Below are 14,211 nucleotides of genomic sequence, written 5' to 3'. Positions count from 1 at the left end.
TATATATACATATATACATATATATATGTATATATGTATATATATATATATATATATATATATATATATATATATATATACATATATACATATAGACACATACATATGTGAGGACCAAAATCACAAAATCCAGCAGAAAATATGTGGTACAGTGGACGACATTCAAGGTTTTCTCTTCAGACAGACACAAGAGTTCAATGCCAGAGGTTATTTAGTAGCCTCTTCTCACTCCTCTCATGTTAGGTTTTAAGCTAAATTGAAGAAAACGGAAATCTGAATTAACTTTAATTAGAAACAACACAAGAGCATGCAGGTTAATTGCACAATCAATCTGAATTGACCATAGGTGTGAATGGTTGTTTGTCTCTGTGTGGCCCTGCGATGGACTGGCGACCTCTGCAGGATGTACCCTGCCTTTCACCCTCTGTCAGCTGGGATTGGCACCAGCAGCCGTATACTGTATATACCGCGACCCTCATGTGGAGGATAAAGTGCTGGACGATGAATGAATGAATGAATGAATGAGTGAATAAGATTCTGATTTATGTTTGTTTTTGTAACATTGCTCAGTAATAAGTTGTGTTATGAACTGTAAATGTATGTATTGGCCAGATTTATTGTGTTATTTTTCAACAATCTGGTCTGTGTCTCCTCCCTTTGTCTGCACTTTTATTTATTTATCCGTCTCTGCCTTGATAGTGATTATAGAGACATAGAGAGAGAGGGAATGCGGGATAGTGAAGTGATTTGAAGGAAACTGGGGAGAAGGAGCTGGAGATGCTGGGTTGAAACAGTCATCTTTGATCACGCTGTCATGCTTCTCTCCATCTAATCAGCTCCCTCCCTCTTTTCATCCCTCCCTCCTACAGACTCAGACAGACGTGAGAGTGTTTGTGGGTCTGCTCATACCAGGGTGTGGTTTTTGCCAAAGTGAATATGTTTGACAGAGACTCAAGTGTCTGTGTTTGATGGTGAAATAGCAGTGTGTGTGTGTGTGTGTGTGTTGTAATCCTCATGCATGATTTCTTCATAGCTGAGTGTCTATTTCCAGACTGGTACAGTACGTTCCCCAGCAGAGTCAATGCACTGGTGTGTCTGTCGTTAACGGACAGGACATCGATCCGTCCTGTATGTGCGTCGCTGACCCATTGACCCACATGGTGTTGACACCAGCTGTGTTTGTGTGTGTCACTGTGAGTTGCTCAGCACATCGTACTCTCGCGCTCTCTCTCTCTCTCTCTCTCTCTCTCGCTTCCTCGCAGACATCATTTAAAAAAATCCTGTATCGCAGATTTCATTACGACTCTTTGTAAGCCCAGTGTTCATAAAGTTGTGTTCGTTATCGACTCCTGACGCTGAGTAACTATTGACTCTGTGTGTTAAACATGAACTGTGTCACCGTGACCTCCCTAACCTCGAACGTGTTCGCTCCGTATCACGGCTGCGTGATGTAAATATGGTTATCACAACCACATGTACAGTATCATGTAATAAAAGTGACCGTACGGCAATCACAGTAACTGTTTGCTCCGCAGTATAGTTTTTATTAGGATGTACTTTGTGTTGGATGTGTGTGTATACATTGTAATCAGTGTAATCAGACTGTTGTTGGTTCGTAAGAGTCACAAGAGTTTGAGGTTCACCCGATTTCTCACACTCTGATGCCATCTACTGTCGTCTCTGCAGAAGTGGAGCCCTGCTTTCTTTTTTCAAATGGGTTCAATTTCAGGCAACACAAATGAGTAGTAGCCTGGAAATACTATTTCATTTGAATTGTTTTTAACATTATTGACATTTTAATTGAGACAACTCTTACCTGTCAACACTGCCACAGAAACACTCAAAAGCAGCAGTGTGATATGGTCAGTGTTTATATCAGAAAAGGTCCTAAAGAGAAGTACAGTACAGTAATAAAAGTAATAGCGGCACTAAAATGTAAATTTAGAGCAACAATTGTATTTAAAAACACAACACTGACATGAAAATGTGAATACCTATTGAGTAAATGTATTTATTCAGCTGTTATTTACATATTTTGTCCGTTAGATGATCGTCAATGCAAGAGACAGAACTCCTTGTGTTGCTATTTTACACTTAGATTTTGAGATTGACATTGACATGATGATATAATCCTGTGTTCATGGCAACATTGTGACACCCCGACACATTACCAGTGCAGCTGTAGTCACTTTACTACTGTAACAAAGCTCACTTTTAGTAAGTATTTATGCCAGAAAAGCTCCCAAAGAGGTAACAAATACAAGTACAGTACAATAACGAACGAAAACACAGCATTAACATGAAACATTTATATGAAAATAAGGTGAAATGCAGCTGAAATAAGCATTAACTCTAATGCTGTGTGATGTTTAATTGTACAAATGCTCACGTCTTCTTTCTCTTGCTCCCTCCAGCTGTCTCTGGCCTCCACCGACGTCCCGCCCACTATGCTCCACCTAGATTCCCCTCTCTATTGAAGGCGCCGGCGGCGAATGCTGAGCAGGCTGGCGAGATTATGGTCCGCCTCATTGTCCTGTGATTGGCCGCTGGACCACGCCGAGGTTAAACCGAGCCAATGTCCAACAAGCAGGATAGCAACTCGTCTGAGGGGGACGATAAAGGGTGAGACAGACACGCGTGTGTGTGTGTGATGTGAGCTTGAAAGGGAAGCACTGGTTTGACAGAAGTGACTGATGAGAAAATAGCTGCAGGCTTTGATGAGTGGGTGGATTGATGGATGGATGAAAGACAGAGAAGTGCACTCACTCCCTCTTTTTTTCCATACTCAAACATTCTTGTTGTTCCTGAACCAGCTTTTTGGCTGAAGTGTGGATGAATCTGGAGTCAAAGGAAAACAATATAGTCTGAAGAGAAAATGAAGGAAAAGAGGGGGGGAGTAAACAGGAGGAAGACGGAACTGTCTGTCACGTTGCCATCTGTGCCCTCTGTGTTTCTGCAGCACATGCACACACACACACACACACACACCCACACACACACTGTGCCCCGACCGCTTTATTAACTTAATTCACTGCGACAGTTCAGAAGCGATAAAGAACAAGTTAAATCCCACTGCGAGGGCAAAATGCTAAACGCTAAAGTACATCATTGAAAAGTACGTCATCACATGACGCATGAAATGTGTCCAAACAATAACATGTCACAATGATTCCAACTCAACTCAACAAAATCCTGATAAAAACTCTGTTATTGTTCCAAAGTGATATGATTTTTTTCAGTGGGTGCCTTAAAAAAAATCATAATTGCACTTTGTACATTACATTTTCACACTTTTTCTTTTTCTACATTTATCATTGGACTAAAGCCCACGTTGCTCCTGTGTGTGAATGAGTGTGGTAGAAATATGGCTGCATATAGACACACTGAATGATTGCATATGAGAATTGGGGCTTAACTGAGATTCAGTTTATGATAAAACTACGATGAAAATACAGACTACTAAGGATTTAAAAACCTAGATCACTAGACAAAAACACCTGAAAGTAGTAAGGTTACTTTGTATTATTGAACTGAAGACCAAAGAAACAGATAATCGACTATTTATAATATAATTGAATCACAAACTATTTTAAAAAGGGGTTTCAGTGCTTGTCCTTGATGTTTTTTTGTGATTTCAGCTACTTAATTGTGAATATATTCTGGTTTCTGTTTTGCTCCTACATGAAATGAAAAGAACATTTGCGGTTTGTGAAGCTGAAGGACACAACGTCGCATCACACCTGATTCAAATATAAATATAAATATAAATATAAATTCAAATCAGACTTCTGCAGAGCTTGTTGACGAGCAGATCATTTAAATCAGGTGTATTGGAGCAGGGAAACATCTACAACATGCACGACAGAGGGTTCACAAAACTATAACTAAGGCTACAGTATATCCACACGGAAATGTAAACAATGTTTTTATTCCGTCACTCATAAACACAGCAAAGTTTCAGATATTGTCCAAAACGGCTTAAAACACTGTAGCACATATGCCAGGCCTGTGAGTGGCACTGTAACGCTACATCAAAAATGGAGAAGAAGACTATTATAATATACTAAACATAATAACAGAAACGGAGACAGACTGGACCGAGCCATGATATTATGAGATAAAATGTAATAATTATGAGATAAAAAGTCATAATTATGATGAGATAAAAAGTCATAATTATGATGAGATAAAAAGTCATAATTATGAGATAAAAAGTCATAATTATGAGATAAAAAGTCAGAATTATGATGAGATAAAAAGTCATAATTATGATGAGATAAAAGTCATAATTATCATAATTATGAGATAAAAAGTCAGAATTATGATGAGATAAAGTCATAAAAAGTCATTATGAGATAAAAATTCATAATTATGAGATAAAAATGAATTATGATGAGAAAAGTCAGAATTATGATGAGATAAAAAGTCATAATTATAATGAGATAAAAAGTCATAATTAGAATGAGATAAAAAGTCATAATTATGATGAGATAAAAAGTCATAATTATGATGAGATAAAAAGTCAGAATTATGAGATAAAGTCATAATTATGATGAGATAAAAAGTCATAATTATGATGAGATAAAAAGTCATAATTATGAGATAAAAAGTCATAATTATGATGAGATAAAAAGTCATAATTATGAGATAAAAAGTCGCGTGTCATAATTATGATGAGATAAAAATTCATAATTATGAGATTAAAAGTCATAATTATGAGATAAAAAGTCATAATTATGATGAGATAAAAAGTCAGAATTATGAGATAAAGTCATAATTCTGAGATAAAAAAGTTGAAATTATGAGATAGAAAGTCATAATTATAAGATAATTTATCTCATAATTTCATATTAGTATTTTTTGCATAAAACAAACTAAGAAACCCCAGACTGATGTGATGCAGCTCCATGTTTTGCTCTTATGTGGCAGAAAACAGAAGTTGTGAGCCAGTTCTCTTGTTCATCGTTTGTCTCGTATTCTCCTTCGTTAATTCTTGATGCAGCGCCTCCTCAGGCCAGGAGGGGAATGCGTTATTCAAAAGGTTCAGTTTGTTTGACTGAAGTGCAAAAGTGTGAAAGCAAACTCTGAGCGGCTGAATCGTGCAGAGTCTAGTGGACTTAACATCAGAGTGATCACAAAGCAAACAGACCAAACAATAGTGATGACAACTCTTTTTCTTTCATCACAAAAGTGACTTCCAGGCTTTGACTGTTCCTCCTGACTCTGATGCAGCAGAGAAGCCCTGATCCCGATGACCTTTGGTGTCACATCACCATGTTTAGCAAGTGCGAGCTCTGTGTGATTCTAAATTAGCGTCTACCTGGGAAGATAATTGGGCTTTGGCGGAGGCCTCTCCTCTCCGAGTGTGTGTGATTAGCATGTGTGTGTTTTTCTGCCAACTGCTGTATACACAGTATGTGCGTGTTTACAATGTACATGTATGTGTGTGTATTGTCGTATCCCTGTGTGTGTGCGCGTGTGGATTAGAGGAGAGAGCTGGATTAGGAGCACTGAGGGCAGATGGAGCCACAGAAAGCAGAGGACAGCTCAGGACGCCTCAGTATGTGACATCAACTGGGGATTGTCGCTTTGCGTCTGTGCGCATGTGCGTCTGTGCCGCTCACACAGTGTCACTGACCACGCACGTGTTCTTGTGAGTGCTGCCTCATGCCCCGACCCCTCCCCTCTGTGTGATCTGAGTCACAGAGCATTCTGGGTATTAGCACTCACTCACACACACACACACACACACACACGCAGAGATGCTGCAGAGCTTGTTATTGCCTGGGGAAGAGGAAACTGACACAGAATTTGTTGTGTGGATGTGAGTCATTTTGTCAAAATTAGCCACGAATTATGTTCCATTATTACAAAAATCATCATACATCATCATCTTACTCTCCTTCTATGCAGCATGGATATGGAATGAGCTGCAAAACCAAACTTCACTGGCTTCTTTAAACATCTTCAGAGGCGATTGATGGAGCGCCATGAAACATGTTGTTGTTTTTGAGGGATTTGGATTAAGGACATTGATTGTATGGCCTGTACTTCTGTACTTTACTTTATTATATCTCCCCCTTTTTTTTCTTTTTTTTTTTACTCTCCCTTAACTACTTCCCTTCAGCTTTTTTATTCTGTTGTGGGATTTATATCTGAAATTGTTTTGTAACTATTTGTACTATCCTTGCTGCTATCTTGACCAGGACACCTTCATGGATAAATAAAGGACAAATTAATAGAAATACAAAAAAATATTAAGGGAGAAAACAATTTAATATATCGCCTTGCTTATAGTATCCTGATTTATTGCAATACATCGCCATATTTTCTTTCCTATACACAGCTGCGAGTGAGAGAATTAGTTTGCCATAGAACTAAAAGTGTAAAGTGTCCACAGATGCACTGTTCATGAAGTAAAGTTACTGTCAAAGCTGAAGTGTATTCACAGATTAAAGTAGTAGATTAAAGTTCCTTTACTTCTGTAAAGGAACGTGCATTTAAACTAGTGCTATTAACGGCGTTAACGCAAACCCGTCCCAATAGTATTGCCGCAGCCTTATTCCTGAAAATGACCCAATTTTATTCAAGTTCCATGCAGAGCACACAGTTATGTGAAGCTGTTTGTGACATGATGCTGTCTACTGTACTATTTTATTTGAGTTTGTTACGCACTTTTTCTTTTTATAAATTCCTTTATTTGATATATATACATATATATGTATGTATATATATATGTGTGTGTATGTATATATATGTGTATATATATATCTATATATATATAGATATATATATAGATATATATAGATATTGACCCAGATTGATTTAGATGTATGTCACAGCTCTGTTGGTGACTAATAGGCCTGCATTCCTCTCACAAGTCCTGTTCTAAAGCCCAGTCTTGCGCTCTCTCGTCCTCAGATAACCTCAGTGTAATTGTACATGGAGTCTGATGGAGCAAACACGCAAACACAACAACAGCTGTTTATTCATTCATTCACAAGCCCATTGGGCATTTGACCGGCTAATTTTGTCTGTGACAGAGACGAATAATGAAGAAAGGGGATGATCATTATCATCATTATTATGATCACATTTCTTATTTTTCACTTCACAAACATCTATTTTTAGTGTTTTTCTTGTCATTTTATATCACATTTTCACTTACTGTTCACTCTTGTCATGCATTGTGATGTTACAGTGTCACCGTTCACGTCGCTCACTCTCTCTGCTTTGCAGCGTCACTCACAAACTCACCTCAGCAAATCCAGTTAGCATTCCCAAACCCTCTCTGTTTGAGCAGGACCGCTCTCTAATCTGCTCTCTAACACACTCGTTCCTGTTAATCTAGCATTAATGCAGCTCCTTGTAGAGCAGAGAGTCACACACACTTGTTTCACTCACTCTGTGAAATGTGTGTGTCATAGTTTAGTTTTGCAAACATGTTAAAGAAAGATTAAGATCAGCATTTATCCTGGAACTTACTTAAAAAAAATGATATATTACTGTATGTTCATGAATTGTTTCATTGTTAACCAAACATCTAGCTGAGCAGTGTAAGATTAATGGATTATATATGTAATCCCACAGGTTTATTCAAGATTTTGCATGTAAAAAGAAGTATTTTTTTGTTTTTAATCGTCGATATTAAATGTCGTGGAACCGCAGATTGATTCCAGCCTTAATTGTTTTAAGTTCCCACATCGGTCCCCCATCTAACCCTATCTGTACCTCAAAGCTGAAGTGCAAACAAAGGCAGCTAGTTTCACTAAAGAAGAGATAATTGATGTAAAAAAAAGCAAGGCTTGCAGATTTTTCAGTTGGCAGGCAAACAAAGAGAAACATCACCAAATATTCAGAAATGAGAAGCCGCGGAAGCATGAGACGATGAGGGAGACAAACGGACAACACAGGGACAAATTGGGGAGATGAGCAGGCCAACTGACAAAAGAGGACAAGGAGCACAAAAACCAAACACACAATGGAGACAGGGATAATTGGTTATGAGTGAAAAACATTAGGGCAGGGCAGGCAGTCATGAGGGGGCAGGAAGTTAAACCATCGAGAGACTCACAAGGTAAGGAAATATAACAGAGTTATAATATCAGAGTTAACACAGTTATAAGTTAAAAACAACAACAAAAAAGACTTCTTTGAGGTTCCAGGTGTCTAAGTTTATGATTGATGACAAACTAACGTAATGATTTAGGTAACACTCACACTTTTATTTAGCTTCTCCAAAACATGTGTAGAATCTCCCTCCCTTCCTCCCCCTCCCCCTCCCCCTGTCTCTCTCTCTCTGACAAATGTGCTCCAGTTTACAGCTACAGCCATATGAAGGACCTGATCACTACTCAAATTCAAAGACTTAGTCTATTGGTCTATTTGCTATTTGGTTCAGCGAGATTTGAAACGTACCATTTAGAGCTGCAACTAACGATTATTTTCATAATCCATTAATCTGTCGATTATTTTCTCGATTAATTTTCCATAAAATATCAGAAAACCTTAAAACCTGCAAATGATGATGTTCTCAAATGTCTTGTTTTGTCCACAAACCAAAATGATTAACTTTTAATGATTTCTTTGTTATCCAGAGCAAACAAATTAATAAATGATTCACATTTGAGAAGCTTAAACAATCGGAAATGTTGTTTTAATCATGAAAAAAAGCTTTAAATCGATTTTCAAAATGGTTGTAAATTAATTTAGTAATCGATTAATAATCGTTTCATCGATTAATCGTTTCAGCTCTAGTACCTTTGTTGTGACGTGTACAAAGACCGAAAACAATTACGCCGATGTAAATGTTATCATTTGTGTTTCATAATCGATTCATCTGTCGATTATTTTCTCGATTAATCGATTGGTCCATAAAATATCAGAAAAACAGTGTTCGTCAAACCTGGAAAAGATGATGTTCTCAAATGCCTTGTTTTGTCCACAAACCAAAAAGCTTAACTTTTAATGATATCTTTGTTATTCAGAGCAAAGAAATGAAGAAAATATTCGGAAATCTTGTTTTAATCATTAAAAAAGCTTCAAACAGATTAATCGATTATCAAAATAGTTGCCGATTAATTTAGTAATCGATTCATCGTTTCAGCTCTATATGAATCACATTATCCAGGTATAGTCCGACTAAAACTAGCTGGATTTTTTAATAAAAAGTCCGACTAAAATCGGACTTTTAACATGCATGTAAACACCCTGGGTGATTTCTGTCTTTTATCTCCCATGTTTGGACCTCTGACTGTGAGCGAGGACATGTGTCCGGATCACTCACCCACAGCCACACACACTAACCTCTCCCTCCGCATCAGTAAAGCCAAGCAGGTGGTGGTGGATTACAAAGGACGCATTCCTCCATTAACAGAGGCCGAAAGAGAGAGTTAGCACTTTGAAGTTCTCGGGCGTGCACGGCAGAGAGAACCTGTCGTGGGCTCTACACTCAAGAACTGTAGTTAAGGAGGCACAGCTGCGAGTCTATTATCTAAAGCAGCCCAGGAAATCCGGCTCAGGCCAACAGACTATGAGGATTTTCTACAGCTGTGCTATGGAGAACATCCTGGCTGCAGTTTCCAGGGCTTCAAAACCTCAAGACACACACACACACACACACACACACACACACAGGAAACGACCGAGCGATGGTCAGTTCAGAGCAGCATGGACACGGCTGTACTCTGTTAAAAACAAACGCACATGGCCAGGAGAGGGGGAGGGGAGGGGGTTGTTGAGGATAAAGCAGTTTACGATGGTGTCGAAAAAATGCTTACTCCAAAACTGTAGGGGGAGCTACAGGCGCAAAGATTTGAAAAATTCCGCTTTAAACAGCAGTGAATTCTGAATCAGATGGTCTGGTCTTAAGACTCTTAAAGATCTACTACTCTACTAGTGATATAAAATATAAGAGCGTGCTTTAATTTATGCAGATTTTAGAAAAATATTGACAATTAAGTGTGCAAAGCCATTTACTTTTCCATTAGAAAACGATCCATCCACGTACAGTAAATAGGTGAGCACATTCCATATTCATGTTTTCACTTTCTGACTTTTATGAGTTTCTGTTTCACTTAAAGCTGCATTTATTAAATAGCTTTATATTCTGACAGCTTTCACCGGTCTAGAGTGACGTAGATTTCCTTTTAGTGCTCATGAGTTCAGCCTAAAGCTCAACCACGAGTCATTGATGGCAGCTTTAAGTGCAAACTATCAGCAGTAGTAGTGTAAATGCATTTGGACATTTTTGGGAGAGGAGGGAAAAAAAAAGTATCTGTGCAACCAACATAAAAACAACAAAAGCTGTTGATCTTGAGGACTTTGAAGAGCTTTGAAGCACTCGGTTTAAAAAGAATTCACCCTGTGGACATTTAACCGTGTTATTGCACCTGGTTTGTTCGTGTCCTGCCACGTGAGATTGTGATCCACTGCACTCGGATGATATGACTATTGTGGCGTTTCATTTTTGCAATTACTGCAATCTAGGAAACTCTTGTTTGAACATAATTGTCTGGGCACTGTGCAACAGAAATGCACTGACGATGACATAACACTGTGTGTGTGTGTGTGTGTGTGTGTGTTGATATCTTGGTGGCGACCAAAGACCGTACACCTCATCTTTAAGGGCTCATTTTGTTCTGGGCACCACAACTTTAAAGGGCTTTTTCAGGGTAAATGCATTAGGTTTTAGGGTTAGAATTGAGTTTAAGGTATGATGGTTAAGGTTAGGGTAAGGGAATGCATATATTATTTAAATGATGAGACCTCAGTAAGATATAAAAACAAGTTTGTGTTGTTGTTTAACCACTGCATGAAACTCAAGATGTCAGACCCCACATGAGCAGAATCACAGGCTTGTCACAGACACATGACCTCATGAATGAGGGAGCATAATTGAGGCTGGTTGCATCATGTGTCTTGACAACAGTCTTGTGACTTTTTTTTTTTTTTTGGACATGATACTGAACCAGGCCTGAGGACGAAGAGTGGGAATCCAAATGTAAAAGCAGAGCTTGGCCTCCCTTCTCTTCTGTCGGCTGCCCCTCAGCGAGCGATGCAGCCGACAGACGGAGAGCCGACACTGTGCACTTTACCTCGAGGTGCTGCTAAAACCGCTTGTGCGTGGTCGATGTCTGACAAAAAGGTGACGCTGTCAGTAAAATGGAGGAGACGTTTGCGGGGAGTGATGGAAGGAGAGGCGATAACAAAGATGAGATCGATATAAGATGAAATATTCACCATTTACATGAAAGTGTCACGTTAAACTCTCCCTGAGGATGAAGATACATCTTTTTATTTATTATAATGTAACGTTGCTGTACAGTGTGCGTGTCGGGGAGTCTGTGATGTATAAACCAATTTGGACAGACGCCATGAGGAGATGAGAGGATGACATGTTGAGCATATTTAGCTCTAACAGGATTAGGAATTATTAATGTCTGGTTACGGCTAGCTTTCCTGGCCCACTGCTGCACTTCTATCCAGTCCTGCAGACATATAATAACTATAATAAGGGCTTTTTCTTTGAAATGCCACTTATTCACCAAAGGCTTTGTGTCTCTGTGAATAATGTCTGTGTCCTCACTCTGTCCTTACAGTTCCTCTTTGCCTTTGCACTTAAAGATAAGGTGGGATTTCATCTGTGGAACGGACGGGTCTGTAAAAATACCATCCAGTCATATTGAACGGCCCAAACTAATGAACTGGATCAATCAAACTGCCCTCTATCTCCTCCCTCTCTTCTATGCACGTACCCGTCTTCGTGCTCTAATCGCACATGCCCAGAAGACAACGCCAGAGCTTATGCTAGCTCGCTAAATCCAGAGAGAGTATTTGTCGTAGAGCTGCAACTAACGATTCTTTTCATAATCGATTAATCTGTCGATTATTTTCTCGATTAATCGTTTGGTGTTCAGAATATCAGAAATCCTTAAAAAATGTTGATCGGTGTTCGTCAGACCTGGAAATGATGATGTTCTCAAATGTCTTGTTTTGTCCACAAACCAAAATGATTGACTTTGTTATGCAGAGCAAAGAAATGAAGAAAATATTCACATTTAAGAAGCTTAAACAATCGGAAATCTTGTTTTAGTCATGAAAAAAGCTTCAAACCGATTATTCGATCATCAAAATAGTTGTCGATTAATTTAGTAATCGATTAATCGTTTCAGATCTAATTTGTTGTTTTTTCATCATCACGCTGTCATTTGAACATGTATCCGAAAACAGAAAAGTACCGAAAGTTACCGATGCTGCACAGCGCTCGTGAATCTGTGTTTGTTGCTGGAGGCGGGGCTTCGGAGGGAAGTCTGAAGAAAGGGGCTTGGCCTTTTTAATTTAAAGTTAAACATTTTTTATTTCAAAGTAATTATACGACCTTATACAAACCTAATTGTAATTTACAGTTTACAGTCAAACAGGAGCAAAGTAACCAGGAAATATTCACCAAAATATTTTAAACTGATTAATGGATCATCACAATCCTCTGTAATTAATCTGGTAGTTGATACTGATCCATTTAGATAATGAGTAATTAATCATAGCACAGGTTTCACTCGTGTCTTTTTTTTAATGAATGTTGAACAGCAGAGTGATAAAGATGAGAGATCATGAAGCGTCTCAATTCACTCCGTGTCCTCACAAGACTTCACTTAACTGTACTTTACAGAGACCGTGTCAAGCCTCCTGTTATGCAATCAAGTCGGCATTAAAGCTTAAGTGAATTTGGATGTAGAGTGAGTGGCGGCGGCAATTTCTTTGTTTTTCTTTGCTCCTGCAAGGAGAGGAAGGAGGAGGAGGAAATCAGAAAGAATGGACAAAGTGAAATGGAGTCAATTATAGAAGTGTCAACAAGGATGACAGGTGACAGACTGAGAGAGGGGGCGATGGATGAACGAAGGATAGAGAGCGACGGCACGCAGGTCGGACAAGAGAGAGAGAGAGAAGAAATATGATTGATAAGGTAGACGAGAGTCTTGTTTTGACGGAGAACACGCCACTGGGGCAAACCACACACACACACACACACACACACACACACACACGGACAGGGAGGGAGGGAGGGAGGTGTTTGAGAGGAGGCTGGACTAGAGCAATTACAGGGGTGGAAGAGAAAGAGGGAGGGAGGGAGGAGAATAAACAGAGTAGCTGTTCCTCCCAGCAGTCAGTCTGAGGCACACAGATAGGGTTGCCTCTGATATCTCAGCTGATAGCAGCAACCTGAGGCTCCGCTCCGCTCCACAGTCCACACACAGTGCTTCACTCAGCCACTCCTCCAGTGCAGCATGTTGCTTTGCAGATGAACCCAAAGTTGCTCTCGGTCACACTTTAGCTGCCATTGCTGAAGAAGAAGAAGAAGAAGAAGAAGAAGAGGAAGAAGTGGAACTATTGTTATTGTTCTGGCTCAACGTGAATGGGACTGCACGTGCAGCGGCTCCTGTGGACCACAGCGAGGCTGTAGCAGCAGAAAGAGCTGCCGGCTCACCGTCTCTTCTGCTGATAATCCTTCAAAGGCAGCGTCATGCATATCTTACAGCCATACTTTATCAACAGGTTAGTGTTTTTGAACAGATATTGCTCGTTCCTAGTGTTGTGTGTGTGTGTGTGTGCGTGCAGTGCTGGCATCCACATCCTGCACCACATGTCTACAACAACACTGCGTTAACAAGGTCGACTCCTCTGCTCCCTGTTTGTACACTAATATATTATCCTGCTGTCATGACAGTGTGGAAAAGCTTCAGCAGAAAACGACTGGCACCAGTTTTAAGCCATCAGAGTTCACTGTGCACGAGCAAAATACAGCAGAAGCTGAATGACTGAATGTGTCTGACCCTCTGATAAACTGACAAACTCCAGAGAAGACTAGATATTAGATATTCTTGTTTCCTGAACACAGCTGAAAACAACACGGTGGTGACTTTAAAAAAATCACCTGGAAATCAGCTGATTTTAAAGGTCACCGTGTGTCTTTTGTCTTTTAAATGCAGGTCGTTTTCAGCCGTCAATGCGTGTTAATGATTGTAAGAAACAGCCAAGAAACAATGGCCCTACTAATGAGTCACATGTCAGCTGACTGGACCTGAGGCCATTTACAGACATGAAAGTGTAGCTCAGTGGCAGAGCGTTGTAGTTTCACTGTATACAGTAAATACAGACCATTTTACCATTCACACGCATTCACATTCAAATGTGCCGCCAGATCGTAGCCAT

The 14,211-nt window shown here is 39.4% G+C and overlaps 1 protein-coding gene across 2 annotated transcripts in view; it reads left to right on the top strand.

Moving 5' to 3' along the window:
- The window catches only part of LOC122784937 (thyroid hormone receptor alpha), a 99,511-nt gene that overhangs the window by 69,575 nt on the left and 15,725 nt on the right, over positions 1 to 14,211 (top strand). Inside the window, exon 4 of one of the 2 annotated variants that reach the window (XM_044050378.1) lies at positions 2,415 to 2,622. In XM_044050378.1, the coding sequence (XP_043906313.1) occupies positions 2,576 to 2,622 (47 nt within the window). In that variant the 5' untranslated portion in view covers positions 2,415 to 2,575. Of the gene's footprint in view, positions 1 to 2,414; positions 2,623 to 13,149; positions 13,555 to 14,211 lie in introns of those variants that run through there. The other variant, XM_044050379.1, reaches the window with a different exon arrangement.

This window comes from Solea senegalensis, linkage group LG19 (genome assembly GCF_019176455.1).
Source record: "Solea senegalensis isolate Sse05_10M linkage group LG19, IFAPA_SoseM_1, whole genome shotgun sequence".
NCBI lineage: Eukaryota > Metazoa > Chordata > Actinopteri > Pleuronectiformes > Soleidae > Solea > Solea senegalensis.
Note: the sequence above shows the minus strand (reverse complement) of the source record. Positions and strands in the feature narration are given on the sequence as shown.